General features: G+C 47.6%; 1 protein-coding gene across 26 annotated transcripts in view; it reads right to left on the bottom strand.

The window, feature by feature from the left end:
- Window positions 1–17,425, bottom strand: part of ZNF536 (zinc finger protein 536) — a 418,028-nt gene that overhangs the window by 151,206 nt on the left and 249,397 nt on the right. For all 26 annotated transcript variants that reach the window (XM_058280088.2, XM_058280094.1, XM_071209189.1 and 23 more), the window contains one exon: window positions 1,369–1,521. In XM_058280088.2, coding sequence (XP_058136071.1) covers window positions 1,369–1,521 — 153 coding nt within the window. The remainder of the gene's footprint in view (window positions 1–1,368; window positions 1,522–17,425) is intronic.

Raw genomic sequence — 17,425 nt, 5'->3', positions numbered from 1 at the left:
AAGGTACAAGTGGGCTGAAGAAGGTCATTTCAGGAAGTATTCAGTTTAGGAAAGCAGGGGCTGGAGGGAATATTTTAGACGAGGTCGTCAGAGATGGTCTCTCTGAAGAGACCTCATTCAAGCTGAGACCCCACCGCCCCTGGAGGAAGGACTCAAGGAGTGGGAGGAGGGTTCATGGGGGGTTAATAGAGGCGATCAGATGACGGGCCAGGAGTTAGGCAGGCACACATCCCCCAAGGCCTCCTGGGAGGGTCAGGTGACCTGCCTCAGAGTTTGTAAAAATCCCCCTTTGGCCTGGGCTGACTCCTCGGGGGGGAGGTGCTCCAGGATGGTGGGCAGTGACCAAGTTCAACTTTACCCCAGGCAAAACACAAAGAAGGCAGAGGTGGCCCTCGGGCCCCTGTCCCAGGGTCCCTCTTGGTGTCAGGGAGCCAGGCAGGCACCAGGGGAGGCGCCAGGTGAGGCTCCAGGTGAGGCGCTTCCTCTTTAACCATGCAATGCACACCGGGCCTGTGGGCACTAAATATCACTGTGCAACCCTACGCTGTATTGATTCCTTGGGAAAAAGACCACAATTATTTTTGAAAATAGATGGCATATTTGTCTATCCTCCACAGCAGCTCATACTCCAATAGATAAAGTGTCAGGAGAAAAATCAAAGAAAATGGAGGTGTCCATATCTCAGATAGATTTCGTTTTCATATTGGCAATAGGCTAGCAACGAGCAGGAATGCCAAAGAGGACCACGACTGAGGGACAAGGCAGAGAGCCCCAATCAGCTGTCACGGGGAGAGGCTGGGAGGATGCTGAAGTAGGAGAAGTGGCCAGAGCAGCCTGGCACCCATTTCCCCCTGCATAGGGATGAGCACCCTCACCTTCTCTTTGAAGGACACCCAAGCTGTATGTCCCATAAGGGACACCCGCTCCACCTGTCCACCTCCAGGAATGGGCATGTAGCCCAGTCCTCCTGAGATCACAGGGAGCTGTTACATTCCCTTCCACAGTTTGGAGATTTGGAGCTGGGTTCCTGTCCCTTGCACCTGGAAGGCTCCCGGCTAATACAAGGGGGGTGGGAGGTGCTACGCCAAAGCAGCAGAAGGAAGCCATCAGCACAGGGTCCTCCAGCCTCAGGGAAGGCATCCTTGTCAGAGAGCTGGCCCTCGGGGAGCGATGTCCATACGTCCACGTGTAATTTGGGAAGATGACTGTTAGATAACGCAAAGTCGGGTCCACTCTGCCCTATGCAGTGGCGTTCGGACAAGCCCTCACGAGAACCTGGCAATGTGAGTGACCCTCGCGCTGGCAAAGCTGGGCGGCGCGGAGGGCCTCCTGCTCTGAGCTGTGCACCTGCACCCCTGGGCGGCTCACCTGTGTGGATCCTGAGGTGGACCTTGAGGTGATGGGACGTCCGGAAAGTTTTCCCACAGTAGGGGCAGTCCTTCATGGCCGAGCCCAGGCTCCTGTCGCGAAGCAGCGCAGGCTGCTGGACGCCAGCGGCTCTCCCAGCCTCCTCGCCAATGTCTGCAGTGGGGGAGAGACGTTCTCACGTCACTTCAGCACATGTCAGAAGTTGTTCGCACCAAAACTGCTAACACCACACAAAGTTAAACATGTCAATACTACACCTGTCTATTTCATTCTTTAAATCTGACAGAATGCTGACAATTCATGTATTTTCTTGTTATTCTCTTAAATTATTTCATCTTTCCTATCATCATTTTAAGCAGCATATGGTACCTTTATATTGAACTGAATTAAACAAGAAAAGAAACAGCTGTGTCAGCAGCTGGTTTGATTTCTTCTTTTGCTTAGCTCCTATCAGATATTTTTTTCCAAAAGTTTAAAATGTTGGTGTTTGTTGAATTTGATTAATTTATACAATGGACGAGATGGAGAGTTCACCGTCGCATTGAAATCCCATTTGCATGATACCAAGCAATAAACGAAAAAAAAAAATGTGTCTCAGCTGAGTCCCCAAGACATGCAGACATACAGCTATTTTGGGACAGGAAAGAAAATTATTCTAAACTGATCATTTCTCCCTTGTAGAATCTTATATCTCTCACTAGCTGGTGTAATCTCTTGAAAGGGAGAAGAAAAAGTATGGAAATGTGATTCCACAATTAGACCATGATAAACATATAGGGACATATTCAAAGTCATGTGCAGAAACTCAGCTGCAAAACTCCCATAAACTTAGTGCACTGCAGCTAAATCTTCGTGCAGCAACTTTGAGGACTTCCTCTGTCAAGTAGCAATACAAATTTTCCTTTCTGCCGCTATTCGTTATGTAACCCAAACCATTAGAAACTGGAATAAAATTTACATACGGCTGCTTTCTGCACAGAAATGATGGGACATAATGGTAAATAAAACTGTGAAAATATCTGGTGGTTGGAGGGATATGTTACTGCAACCCGAAGCCTGACAGCACGTTGCCAACAGGCGACATCCGGGAAGCAGGCAGGAGTGGGGAGCCCGTGCTTCCGAGGACGGGAGGAAGAGAGCCTGCTCCTCTGGATCTGCTTTTCTTCCTGCCTCATCGGCCTCCCCACGAAGCTGGGAGCTGGCGGCTTGGCATGGATTGCAAGCTCCTGAGGCTAGCGGGGTCCTTGCCATAGCTTCCAGCCCACCCTCCAAGCCTCATGGTAAATCCCACCATGAGAACAAGGGACCTTCTGGGATAATGAGCAGATCTGTGCATTCTGCAGCGATGGAAATAAATACGTTTTGTGCCTTCCTAGCAATGGAAAATGCAAATTGCTTGAATTCTGCAGCATCCGTTCCTGGTGCTCTCTGCTAACGGCCAAAAGAGACAGACTTATGGACCATAAATGCGAAGAAGGTGAATGAATTTAATTCTTATGTGGCTGTTAGTGCCAAATAACTTTGGAAAGCCTTTGGCTTGGAGCAACTTCTCTGCCTTTGGACTATGTATGATGATACTGCCACCGTGGACAAGTTATTTGAAAGTTCCCTTTTGATCCTCGTCTCTCAACAATTCTGGTTAAAAAAGCTATCACTGGGAGAGTTATTCTAAGCATCTAACTGTCCAGCATTTCCACCCAACCTCACCCCAGACATGTTGAATTTGCCCTCCCAGTTACTCAGCTTTCTGGTTGCTTAGATCACCAGGTCAGTTTAAAGCAAACATGAGTCATTAAAATTCTGCCCAAGTGCTCCTTGGAACCTAGTGAAGGAACACTAAGTTAGGAGGCCAATCAATAGCTGTCAATTTGAATGATTAGCAGAACTTGAGTGTCTTGGAAGTTGGCTTTAAGGAGGAAAGGAGGCAGGTGCCCATTCCCGCTGGGAAATTCCTGCAAGGCCTTGGGTTCCACAACGAGCATCTGCCCCCAGCACTTCCTCCAACAGTACCACCCGTGAGTGGTAACAAGGCAGCGGCTGCCAGATAGAAGCCACGGAAGAGGTGATGGAGGGCATATTTCTACTTCAGCTTCTGGGTAGGGCTTGTCCAGGGCACATTATAGATAAATACATAGATGGGGCAACTTGCTGTTCTGGAAGGCTTGGCAGAAGTTGAGGATGGGCTGGGCCTCACCATGTGTCACTCTAAGCAATGGTCTGTATCAGTTTTCCTTTTATTTTCCTATCTCAGATATGTGTGGCCCAATAAAAGGAATAAATTTGTAAGATAAACAACATGTTCTGCAGATTTAAGAGTCTAATTTTCACTTTACACAGATATGTTTTTTTGTTTTGTTTTTTCTTCTGGAGGGCCAGAAGACCTAGGGCATTTACTCTTAGACTAATCCTACTGGAAAAACAAACTCTGAGCAATGATGAAGGGAAATTGTGGGTGGTCCCAGGAAATGACCAGAGAAGATGAAAGCCAAGTACGGCAATGTCTGGGGCAGGCTTGATCCAGCCGCTTGCTTGCACAGGGCCCTGCGTGGGGGTCCCACCCATGGGTGGGCGTACATCGGCGAGCATTGTCTGTGCTCCTCTTGGCTCATCTGTGAATTGGGGGACAGCCCTACCAGGTTTGATACCGGGGTGTCCTGGGGGCAGGGACATTTGGCTACAGGCTGGGATGCCATCTCTCTGCCCAACATATCCTTAGCCTGGTGTTCTCTGGACACCCATGGGCTGGAGGAATGTCTGAGCAACAGTTTCTGAGACTTCTGCTTCTTTTCTTGCCCCCACCAACAACATAGAATCTGTTCTTCAGAAATGGGTAACTTGTATCGATGCAGTGATGAGTCCAGAGGGACACGTGCTATATTTGCAACATTTCCAGAGTTTCAGTGAAGAGCAAATTAATGGAAATAGGTATCAAACAGGCTTTACAGGTTTTCTCCTCTTCCTATAAGCTGAAGGTGGTTTGTTAAAAATAGAGAAATGGACCCAAAACACTTCAAGTTGTTTTTCAAGAATATGTTATTTTGCGGGCAAGGAGACCTCAGATAACTGATCTTCCAGACTTCATCTTCTCAAGGTCAGATGCCATGGCTTCTGCCATGTTCACTGGCTTGTTTTAATCTTCCAGAGTGTGGAACAGGGGTGGCCTAGGTCCACGTGACATGAAGGTGCAAAACCTTCCCTGAGTGTGCACAGAGGGAAGCCCCATGTGAGGGATGGAGGAAGAGCCAGTGCTTAAAACAGCCATGGATCATCTGAGAATCCTCATCATCTACTGAACAACAAACTGGTCATACTGGAGAGACAAAGAAACAGATGCTGAGAAAGATGAGCACGTAACTTTTCAAAAGTTGAAGCCAAGGCAAATGTCAAATATAGTTGGCAATTGTCTGAGGCCGGATCCCTGAGCCGGGCTCTCTTGCTGCACACAAACATGATTGGAATTTATGTCTGCCTCAATATAACCTTAACTGTACAGAAATGTAAAATTTTGATTAATAAAATGATTTTGTACTTTCTTGGTGGAATATCCCCAGGTTATCTTTCAACACTGAGGTTCCTTAGTACATATTTAAAATAGACTTAGTTTTCCTGGAAGGCTGACTCAGGAAGGCAAGTCCCTCGGTTCCCATCTGACCCGGGGGGGACTGGCCATCCATTGGTCCATCAGTTCTGACTTGGGTAATCCTGCACTGCCAGAGCAGCTCCAAGCCCACCCCAGGCAATCTCCACCATCTGCTGGGTTTGGGCCTCATGTGCACTGCCTTCCCCCTTTCGTCTCCAGCCACAGCAGTAACCTTGGGACACAAGGTTTCAGATGGTGGAATCACAGAATGAGTCGCACCTGGGTTGTGGCCCTGCACCAGGCTTTGTGTGGATGAGAAATAAATGCCCCGTAAGGAGAGCCGCCCAGCATGAAAAAAGTGCAGCCTGCCCAGGAGTGGTGCCGCACACACGGAGAGCTGACACAGCAAGATGACACAACAAAAAGAGACATGGATTCCGGGTGCTGCTGACAAAAATACAGGCGGACACAGAAGACCACACAGTGAATGGACACAGAGAGCAGACAACTGGGGGGGGGGGCGTGAGGAAGGGGAGCAAAATAAATAAAAAATAAAATAAATCTTAAAAAAAAATGTTGGTTGCATTGAGCCTGGAGATGTGGAGCGCTGTAGTTAAAGAAGGAGACCGGGAACTGACTAGCAAGAGTAAACCCTCTGCCGCTGAAGTCTTCTGCATTTACAGGCAAGTAACAAAATGACAGAGAGAACAAGAGCTAGAGAGAGAGAGAGACCAGAAGAGGCCGGGTGAGTCAGAAATGAGGAAGGCAAGATGTTCCTTTTACATTGGGCACGTATTCTCAATTTTCACTTCATACTAACTGCCAGTCAGCCTTACCCTTCCTATGCCCAAGAGTACATTTTAGAAAATATTCCATTAAAAAAGCATGATGATGGTGATGATGATGATGATGAAGTAGACACAGTGACTGGAGACTTACTCCAGCAACCTCACATGGGAAGGCAGCTGCCTGTATACCTGAGCATTTACTACTTTATGCTATAAAATGCCATGGTATTTTAATTTCTATGAAACTCCTAGTATCACAGTAAATACGTTTTCCCAGATGAGTTGTGCAGTTAATTCTGAAAGTCTGCCTTGTGCAAAGAGCATCTCAAAAGCATGCTCTCACTTCATTAATAATAAAAAAAAACCTATTTGTGGAGTCTAAGGAATGAGGAGGCAGATCGGCAGGACAGTAAAAAAAAAAAAAAAAAAAAAAATCACGTCTTTCTTAATTTCACTGCCTGCCCCTACAGTGTTTTAAGATCTTTTCAGGGGCAGAAAAATAACACCTTGGAGAAAGTCCAAAGGAATGCATAGTTCATCTTAAAACCTTAACATTTTTCCTTATTTTGAAAACCTTAAAATTAACAGATGCTAATAAAACAATGATCACTGTAATACAGATCCCCCAGTCAAGTAAAGGGTTCCTCTTATTTTCAAAAATGAATTAACATTAATGGGATGCTTAAAGCAGGACTATGACTGTTCACAACTCTACTTAACTCTTGGAAGACACAAGTCATGCTTTAGGGCAGTCTTAATTTGGTGTCACCAAATTTGTCTCATCATCAAAGTTCTTAGTTTTATGATGGCCGTATAGAGTCAGGTTAAACAGTTCAGCATGAATATGGATGGACACAGTATTTGTTTACGTAAAGCGCTCTTTTAGAAAAGAATGCCCGCATGCGGGAAGGCAAGAGCCGGCTATCTTTGGGGTTGTTGGGAATGGGGACGGGGCTGGGACTCACGGGTTACCCTGAATATAGGTGGGACAGAGTGTCTGCCACCACCGTGATTTCTCACCTTCGACCCAGACGCAACACTGAGCACAGCTCTGTTTGCTTTTGGCAAGATATGATTTCCAGGATAGGGGAAATAAGTCATTAAAAGCCTAGAATTGAAAAAATAAAAAAAAGGAGGGGGGGCTAGAAGAGAATGGGATCTCAAATAGCGTCTCTAAAGTAACATTTTGATGAGTTAAGTGAAAATGAATCAGAAACACATGGATTAAATTTCCCTTAAAATACACAAGGGTTTCAAAATCAAGCACTGGGGCCTGAATGTGTTTCATTCTGACCAAGCCCAGAGCCCTTCTCTACCTGTCCTGGGGGAGGGCTGTGTGTGCAGACTCCCTGTTGTGATTGGGCCACCCATGGGGTCTCTCCCCTTCAGCTCTGTGATGCTGCTGTTGATAATGTCCCCTCTGATCCTTGGGCTGCGAGCTCTTGCCAAGGTCCTCAGGGCCAGCAGGGAACGGGCTGCGCAGGCGCTGTGAGTCTCAGCCTCTGCTTCAGCCTCCCAACTTGTTCCGGAGACGTATGGACCTCGGGTTCCCATCACTCCTTCAAATACGCCTTCGTAGGTGCCTTCTTAGGACCTCAGCCTACACCCAGCCTTAATGAATCCCATTCCTGCTCTGACCTGAACCCTGAGAATATACTCCAGCGCCTTGTCTTGCTGTTTCCCTCCTAGCACACCAAGGCTGGTTCCCAACCTCAGTCTTGGCTCCTGCTGCTCGCTCCACCTACAAACTTTTGACCCCCAGAAGTCACAAAGTTTTCATCCAAAATACTCCCCAGAGCACCATCCCTGCGCCTCCTGACTGAAGGAGGCTCCCAACCCTAGGCTTCGGTCTTGTCTCACTGCTCCTGTCTTGGTTTGTTCCTTCTGGCAGAGTTGGAGACTCTAATAGATCTTTATGTTTAAATGCTTATTGCCTGCCCCACCCCAGAAGAGAAACTCCCCAAGAACAGGGTTGGTTAGCATCTTTTGCCACTAAGTCTCCAGCACATGGCAGACACTCAGCTTATTGCCAGGATTTTTGAATTGAAAAAATAAATAAGCAAAGCAAGTGAGCAAATTGGAACTTGGATACTAACCCTCTCAGAGGGCAGCTGCTTGGAGTACTCTGAGAAGAACTGGCCCTGGGCACCTCCAAAATACCAGAAACGCTCTAAAGCACTCAGTGCTTTTAGGGGCTGGAGGGAAATGCCAGCAGGATGGAGAAGAGGCAAGGGATGTCCTGGTAGGCTTCCTGGAGGAGGTGGCCTTGGGGTTTCTCCCAGTTCTCTCTCCACCCAGTTGTAAAGAACCACAAACACAAGATGATAACCACAAGGCCACAAGAGACCTCTTAGGAAGGTGGGGGTGAGTTGATGACTATGGCCATTTCATTTACCCAATTCCTGGCTAAAAAGGAAGATCTCACAGTCATAAAAAATAAAACAGTTGCATATAGGCATAAAGAGACATCCATCAATAGGAGAGTACAGCAAAAGAGATATTTTAAAAATAATCTATGTCCCAATCACAAATTGTGATTATTATAAAATATTTGCTATGCCTTCCTTTTTTCATAATCGAAATTATTTTATTTTCTTTAAAAAAGAAAAAGAAAGAACACAGAAGCCTCTAATTTTAGTAAAGCACAGAGTGCCAAAAGATTTCCATGTCATTTACTTTAAAAAGGAAAAAAAAAACCCCAAAACTCTACCATTTAAGATCCTAAGATAATGTGCAACCTCCTCATAATGGGTGGGATGGGGGAGAGAAGAGTAGAGGGGGTCTTTTTGACAGTCGGTTTTGTTTCAAGGAATTCTTACCTAGATGACACTTGAAAACAAGCCGGACCGATCTTTTATAAAATGCACTTGGTCAGTGGCCATAAGTTGTGGAGCTGAATTTTCTCCTGGGAATGATGCATATTGAAAGGAGAAATGATGATTTGGAGATAACACCTCCCCTGGAGACATGTTTTGCCATATTCTTTTTTAAACAAAGAAGACATCTTAAGCACCTTGCAATATCTTTCATTTAATAGTTGGCAGAAGGCAGGTCCCTGATGCATGCTGGCCTGTGTCTTTCTCTTTAACCAGCTGAGTGATCCAAGCTTTTAATATAGCCGTTCCAATTATTGTAAAAGTCATCTAGTACCTTATAACCACAAATATTGACAGTTTATTGCACAACACATTCCTGACATTTGAAGGTCACACCATACATAATACATATTCTTTTATAAAAGTGCCTGGAACAAAGAGATACATGATAAGCAATTACCTCTCCCCGTGTGTATATATGTAGAGTTCTGGGCTGACTTAAGGTTGCATGAGAGGCACATGCACCATTTTAAATAATCTATTAAGGCAGCGCGGAGGCATTCATGATGGATAATTATGAAATGGCTTGTGTACTCGCTGCGGTTGGATTGGCTGGCCCGGGTGTGGGGTCTGGGCAAATCTCCGCTGCTGGGTTTGGGTCACAATACTCCTTCACCATGGACAGTCCTGCCTTCACAAGCATTATTTTTTATGCCCCCAATGCCACTAAGGGTAACGGAGCCACAATACACTCTCATTTTTCAGGCTGGTGTACATGTAGCTGAAAGAAATTTTAAAAATTCACCCAGCTCAGTTGAGCTGCTCCAGACTGCTGCAGTGGGCACTGACCGAGTTCTAGGCTCACGGCCACGCTGACCATCCCAGGACACTAGCATCCACAGAGACCCGTGGGAACTGGGCATTGACCTCAGCCCAGCCGGGGGGACCCAGCTGGCAGGCGTGAGTAAAACCCGGGTGGTAAGGGTGCCTCCCAAACCTCTGCCCCCACATCTCACCTCCGAAGGCACATCCTGAGAAGGAAGATTCTGCTCCTCTACTCTTTTCCCAAGACTGCAGGATTCCCATCCCCTCCCCCCCAACCTCCTTGCCTTTCCAGGGTTGTCAGCCACAAAGATGCAAAATACAGATGAAAGTGGGGAGACATTTTCCAGTCCAAAAGGCCTCTGGGGGCAGCGGACTTGGCCCAGTGGTTAGAGTGTCCGTCTACCACATGGGAGGTCTACGGTTCAAACCCCGGGCCTCCTTGACCCATGTGGAGCTGGCCCATGCGCAGTGCTGATGTGCACAAGGAGTGCCCTGCCACGCAGGGGTGTCCCCCGTGTGGGGGAGCCCCACGCGCAAGGAGTGTGCCCCATAAGGAGAGCTGCCCAGCGCGAAAGAAAGTGCAGCCTGCCCAGGAATGGTGCCGCACACATAGATAGCTGACACAACAAGATGACGCAACAAAAAGAAACACAGATTTCTGTGCTGCTGACAACAACAGAAGCGGACAAAGAAGACACAGCAAATAGACACAGAGAACAGACAACTGGGGTGGGAGGGAGAAGGGAGAGAAATAAATAAACAAACCTTTAAAACAAACAAACAAACAAACAAAAAAGACCTCTGGACAAGACCAGACTCCACCAATTCTTAGTAGTGAAATCCTGAAGAAATGATCTATTGTCTCCATAATTTGGTTTCCTTGTCTGCAAAATGGGGATAGCGATAATAATTCCTATCACATAGGACTGCATGGAAAATATGGTATATAAACCATCGAGAACCAACCCTGGAGTGGGATGTGCTTCCATTAACAGCAGTTTTTTACAATGATATTGCCAAAGGGATACAAATTTCGAGAGTAGCATGGTGGTGAGAAGGGACAGTTGTGTTTAGTCCTCTTTCTACCCCACCAGCTCCAAGCACAAGAAGGAGCTTGTTCCTTTCCTGACAAGTCCAGGTTGAGCCATTTCTCCAAGGCTCTGAAGATCCAGGAAATTCTCCCAAGTTAACAGTGAAAAACAATTCGGACTGCAATTGAGCTTCACATAGATGACAATCTTTAATCACAGATGAAGCGGCAGGTCATTAGGATCTACACCAAATTCCCTTCCAAACAATACTAATGTTTGCTGTTAGAAAAAAAATGTGCATGTATATAAATATAAATACATCTATATATTTTTAGAGTTGTATTAACATAAATAATCGGCAAACCCTCGAGATAATCAAAAGCGCCTCCAAGAGTAATTCTAGTTTGATTTCCAGAATGAACGTCCTAAAATTTAAGACACAGGACCAAAATGATTTCTATAAAGATGATGTGTTTATTAGCATTAAATCCCAGGAAAGAGGGCTTCCTGATAAAGAATACATTTTGCATCTGAAAAGCATGCATATTAGGATGTGTGTGTTTCTTTAAGAAGCTATTCGGTTTTAGAGGGTAGCATCTAAGATAGGCACCACGTGACCAGGAGGTTGCTATGGTAAATATGCATTTTTTATTGAAGAGTAAACAGTGGCAGAAAACAAGTGTCAATTGCCAGCTCTGAAGTTACTGCCATTTTTGAGCTGCACTGACTTATCTCGCTCTTTTCAATTTGAGAACCTTTATCAGATAAACACTATCATTGGATCAAGATTTAATTTTTAAAAATAAATACAAACCCTTCAATACTTTATAAATACTTTACTTGACATGTAAAAATTGCCAACAACAACAACAGATCTCTATCCAGCTCTGCCTGGCACAGTGCATAGATCTTTCCGAAAGTCTGTTCCCCAGCTGGTGGACCTCGGGAGGACAAGACCTTGAGCCTTGGCTCGGCCCACGGAGGCTCCACCTCTGTCCATTGTCTGGTACCTGCAGGCAAATCAAAGCTGGAGCTGACGCCCTGTGGATGGCCCTGGTGGTCCACTGAAGGCTGCGGGCATTCAATGTGCAGCAGGCTTTGGGCAATATGACCACGATACTTCTGGCAAAGTATTCAGTCCCCCCTTTATAGAGACTGACAGGAGCCTTCATTTATTCCTGGTAGTTCTTAACAGACAACTCTGTTTTCCTCTGCTATCCACAGGGCACCAGTGTGATCCTTCTTAATTATAAATCAGGCGGTGTCTCTCACGGGTTAAAACCTCCTATAGCTTCCCTCCACATCCTGAATGGGACCTCCCTAGCTTCTCTGGGGGTTTGTTCTTCTCCCAGAACTGGGATTCATCCTCTTCTACATCTGGCACATAGTAGGTGCCTAACCCAACACACACATATGAATGAATGGAAACCTATGCACAGGAACTGGCCAGAGCCCCAGGACTAGCTCTGGGCTGCTCCTTCTTGCTCTGAACACAGATAAAAGTACCAAGTGTTGGCCAATTTCTCAAAGGAACTGTCCAGGCTCTGGGAATCCCATTAGTCAGTCCAAAGGAATATTATCCAAGGGTAAGGAACCAATTAAGTAAGACGAGTGCGGCCCCCAGGAAGCCCCTGGGAAGTTGTGGACAAAATCAAGCACCCCATGCTGAAGGATGAGGCGGGTAGCGGGGCAGGTGAGCAGAGAATCTGCACAGTCCCCAGACACTGCCCAGCATCTTCTAACTCTCCTGAAAGAACCAGCTCAGGAAAAAGAACACTTCAAATCACTGAAGTCTGCTTGACTCCCAGACCTGAGTTTGAATCCAAACTCTGCCACTTACTACCTCTGTGACCCTGAGCGAACCCCTAAACCTCCAGGGACTTCAGTTTCCTTGTTTGTAAAGTTGTGTAATGGCAATTTTGGACAAAAAATTTGAGCGCTTCATGAGATAGTGGATTTGGAGGGCCTTTATACACTTGAAATCCTGGAAATACATAATGGTTTTTAGCACCATGGAGGAATATGAAAATCACTGACTTAAGTCAGCCAGTTCTGGGTCCAAACCCTGGCCCCGCCACTTCCCAACCTCCCATCCCCAAACCGCTGCCTATAAAATGGAATTAGTGACACCTATTTTGCAAACCAAATGCGATAATGTACAGAAAGTCCCTAGCATCTGGTAGGTTTCCAACTAACCATCCTGCCTCTACCCTCCCAGGTCCAAAGTACTCACAACACAGATAAACCTGGCTCCACGAGAGGTGACCATTCATATAATGGAATCACCCCAGGAGCCCTTTTAATGGTCAGCTCCCTCCCCCGGCACATTCCAAGTAGGAGTCACACAGTCACACCTGGGAAGATCGTGTCTCATGTGTAAAGTGACAGCCTCGTATGGGAAACCCACGTAGGTAAAACAGGCTCCACTCACTGCAACATTTTCAATGATAAATTATACCTTATTTGGGACCTTCCTAGACATGACAGATTTACTCCAAACATCTCTTTGAGGTCAGGAGGTGGGGGTTGGGGGAGAAGTATAGGGGAAAGCAGGGGCCTGGGGTGACCGGAGACAGGTGCAGATGCGGCGCCCCAGCTCAGGCCTCCCTGCCCCGCGCTCCACCCGTGCCCACGTGCAAAGGAATGGGGGGCTCCCTTCAAACCTCTCCATGGAGCACCTACCCATTCAGACAGCAGGTCGCCCACAATAGACCATAGAGCTCGCCAGTCCTGCACACAAGGAATCCCAGAGACCCTCTAACCAGTGCTTGCTCTGTCCCAGGAATATACACCCAGGTAGGGAGAAAAATTCCGTAACTGCCCTGTGGACATGGGCAGTGAGTGCCTGGGACCAGGATGTGATCTGATGGACCTTGCCTCTACAACTCCCTCACTGGGCACGGATGCTTAAGGGGGCCTTAAGAATGTGGCTCTCCCCCTCCCACCTCCCAGCCCAGGCTGCTCTGGGTCTGTCCCAGGCATTCCCAGAACATCGTAGAATCCCTTGAGTCAGCCCTACTCGACTCCAGGTGAGAAACTTCTCTCTCAGGAACTTCAAATTCTCAGCACATGCTATTCTCTCTTTCTGAAACACAAACCCCAAACGCCAGCCCCAGTCCCACCACCTCCTTGCCTGGTTAATCCCACTCAGGCTTGAGGGTTCAGCTTCAGAGTCACTTTCTTTGTCCAGATTCAGTCAGATCTGCCCGAATCACCCCAGAATTCTATCTTAATCACCTTTCAGAGTTTATAGTTAGTTGTATATGTGGGTGGTTACTTTTTTAATATGTCTCCTCTATCAGACTGTCAACTCTTTAAAGGTTAGGCAAGGGTCTAGTTTTCTCATTCTTGTATCCCCCAAACCACCTGATGCAGAGTGGGTGCTCAACAAATATTGGTGAAGGAAGGAAGGGAGGGATGGAGGGATAGAGAGAGGGAGGAAGGAAGGAAGGGTAGGTGCTGGGGGTGGGCGGTCAGCCATCCCATAAGAGTGCAATCAAAGGGCGTCACCTTTTCCATTTACTGATCCCATCCTCCTTTACCTGCCTTCCCAACAGGTGAGACCTGGTCCCAGGTGACCTGTCCCTGTCTGTCTCCAAGAAGCTAGGCAAAGCAGAGGAAGTCTTGTTTCTGTGTAGCCTCAGACCCCATGCCCTGCTCTGTCAGTCGGGCCACACTTAGGGCTCCAGGCTGCTGCTCCACCAGGCTTTCCTTGAGATCAGGCAGGATCCCACGGTCAGGACCTGATCCCCTCTGAGAGGAACTTGGCCTGCCTGGCCACCAGGGCCTCCCCTGTGCAGAACACAGTTCTGCCCACAATTCCTCTTACCTGCAGCGTGCTTCCTTCTCCCATCTGCCTCTGGCCAGGGCCAGACCTTCACACTGAGATTAGGTTCTCTTCTGCAGTCAGTCTGGAAGCTTCCAGGAGCCCCACCCCAGGAGCTTGGCTGGGGGAGGCAGGTGGGCACAATATGAGCTCACAGAACCTTGTAGCAACAGGCTCCATGGGCCCTGGCCCTGGCCCATCACTGGTGGCGAAAGCAGAGCATGGCCTTGGAGCAGCACATCAGGCCATTTGTTCTGCCTCGGTACTTTCTACTGAATTTCTGGGCCTGGGGGAAAAGTCTGGCTACACATATGTTCTTCAGAGTGTCCCACCACTGTACGCTCTGCATGTGCCACCAGAACAAGGAGGAAGCCTCTGTCTCCCCGTCTGGGTGATCTTTATTGGTTATTTCTTTCCCTTGGCCTACACCCCACGTCCCTCCTGGCATTCCCGTAGCCTCCCTGAAACCCTCCCCCCAGGTGCCCCCCTAGTTGAGCTCTCATCATCTGGTATTTATTGCTCAGGCTAGCTTCCCCAGCAAAGTTTTGGTCTTTCTGATTTCTGCAGCATCCTCAGCCTCTAGCCAGGAGCCTGGTACTCAGTAGGCACTCAAAAAATATTTATTGGGGAAATAGCAACAATTTGCAAAAGCAACTTCATTTTGCCCTATTAGGTACTGGTGACTTCCTCTTTAATATGGAAAATTATTTTCTCCATTCCCTTTGGAAACCCTTTCACACTAATATTCAAAGCAATGCTGCATACACAGCGCAGAGTTCTGTGATACTAATTTCTATCCCATAACCGTGAGAGACAACTAAGTGTTGCAAGGTTATTCAAAACTCCTGCCCCTTATCCTCTGACTTCTCCTTAGGGGAAAATTGCACAGGAATACATTTCCTCATCTGTATGTTAAAGCACGGTTATAATCCACCTATCATGATTGCAATTTTGGGAATCAAAACGAAGATCCAAAACAGCAATGTGATCTACATTTTAGCCACATACATTATAATAAATTAAGTCAAAGAAAGAGTTCTGCATTAACTCCCTCTCTATTCCTTTAATACCCCATAAGAACACTGAAGCCACCCTCTGTAAGCGCCCTGGCCTTCCCTGCCTGCCGCCCAGCATGGCCGTGTTGCTGTCGCCCCACAACCTGGAGAGGGAGATGACAGAAACGGCTGCCTGTGCTTGGAGCGTTGGCTCAACCGAGCTTCAGCATCATGGGTTCAAAGCCACACAACGGCCAGAGAGAGGCCCCACACCATGCTGGCCGAGGGCACGCACAAGCCCTTGAGGACAACTTGCTGCTGGAAGGAGCTGGCCTGACATTTGTGGTCACCACCCGCCAGCAGATGTGGACCCATGAAGTTGCGGGACACACACAGGGACCTCAATGACATCCTCTTCCAGTCACGGTCCTCTGTGTCCAGGCCCATACTCTCATCGAGATTGCCAGCTTTCCATCATATGAGTTTTCATTTCTTAAATTTGTGTTTAACATTAATGAATTTGGGGCGTCTCCCATCAAGTCCAGAGCCCCAGTGTCTCCTGAGAAAGTGCCATCACCACACTGAGCTCGCCATTGCAGGAGCCATGGCTGCTGGGGCTGGGCAGCGGGGGTGTTCTCCCTACCTGGCCCCTCACTCACCCACACTGCCTGGCTTCCCCATCCTGCAGGCATCTCTCTGAATCTTCTGGTCAGAGCTGGCCCAGTACTCCTTCCCCCTCTAAAAAAATGGGCCTTGGTAACCTCAGTGGAGCAATAAGGCGGAAGCCCACAGACTAATTCCCATAATTGTGATGGCTCGATTATTTCAAAGCCAGAGATGATGGTGGGGTCAGGTACACAGAGGTCTTCGGAGGAAGAGGGGGAGAGGCATACTTTAAAGTGATAGCAAATATCCTTTGATTCTTTGCTAAGATACCAAATTGCATCCAGAAATACTGAAACATTCAACCTTCATCGAATTTCAAAGAGGCCTCAACAGGAAGGACCATGATCAGAGTGAAGGATCAAGCAACCTGAGAACCAGGCAATTTAAAGACCACATCCTAGGTGGCTGGGCATGGGAGAAGAAGGGGGTGACACATGCCCCACATTTCCACCGGGCTCCAGCCTGGGGACCTCCACCACCCATTGCACCTGATGACACTGACCTGTCTTTTCCAGGCTGAGAATGCCCACCCTTCTCCTCCCTGCCTCTTCAAATGCTTCTGGTCACAAGCCACGAAGCCTGGTCTGACCTCCACAGCACATCCCCACCCTCTTGGCCTTTCCCGAGCATTTCTATACAACTACGTGCTGCTAAGGATTGCTCACTAATTTTTATCATGTGTTTTGATTCCAGCCTGCTCACCAAGAGGACTCTGTGGGGTTGCCTGTCTGGTGGTCGCCTACAAAGACCAGGGGAGGGCCAGCCTGCAGAGTCACTCAATAAACACATGTTGGTTGACCTTTCGTTTGTGAAAGACACCCGCATGATTCCCTCCAGTGCTTTCTTAGTAGAGTTTCTTGAAGGAGAAAAGCATGTCTGCCCTCGTGGCTGAAAACACTTCCAACTCTGGCCTCATTTCTTGCTGGTTTTGCACCCCAGAATTTCCATAAATAATCTCCTCTTCTTGTAGCTTCTGGGTTAATTCACTCAGACAACACATAGGGTGCCCATCTTGTGCCAAGCACAGTGCTGCGGGCTGTGGACACAATGGTAAGTACAATAGCTGGTGACCCCTGTCAAACAGCTGCCCAGGAACACTGGGGTAGAGGGCAAAGGAGGCATTTGGGAACTTCCTGGGCTGATGTTTGCATCATCTAGTGAGGTGCCTATTGTCTCCACACTCCTCATCTGTCTTCTAGAAAGGAGGCCACAACAAACATTCAGACAGCACCGTTTTTCCTGCTCTCGCCCCACTGTGGCTAAATCTCATGGCTGAGGTACAGTTCTCACCTGAGTTCCTCTCTGGATATTCTTATGTTTACTTCTAAGAGCTTCTATTGAGGTGTGGAAGGGCAGGAAGCCCCTTAGCCTCTACTTCCACCTCATCTACCATGGATTTGTGGCTCCAGGACTGAGATGGAGGAAGCAGCTGCATTTTATTAATGGCTAAAACCTCTCAGAGGTGTCTTTGCTGCTCCTGGGGTTGAGCAGAGTGGGAGATGCTTCCAGTGAGGAAGATGAGGGGCTGAG

This window comes from Dasypus novemcinctus, chromosome 18 (assembly GCF_030445035.2).
Source record: "Dasypus novemcinctus isolate mDasNov1 chromosome 18, mDasNov1.1.hap2, whole genome shotgun sequence".
In the NCBI taxonomy this organism is placed as follows: Eukaryota; Metazoa; Chordata; class Mammalia; order Cingulata; family Dasypodidae; genus Dasypus; species Dasypus novemcinctus.
Note: the sequence above shows the minus strand (reverse complement) of the source record. Positions and strands in the feature narration are given on the sequence as shown.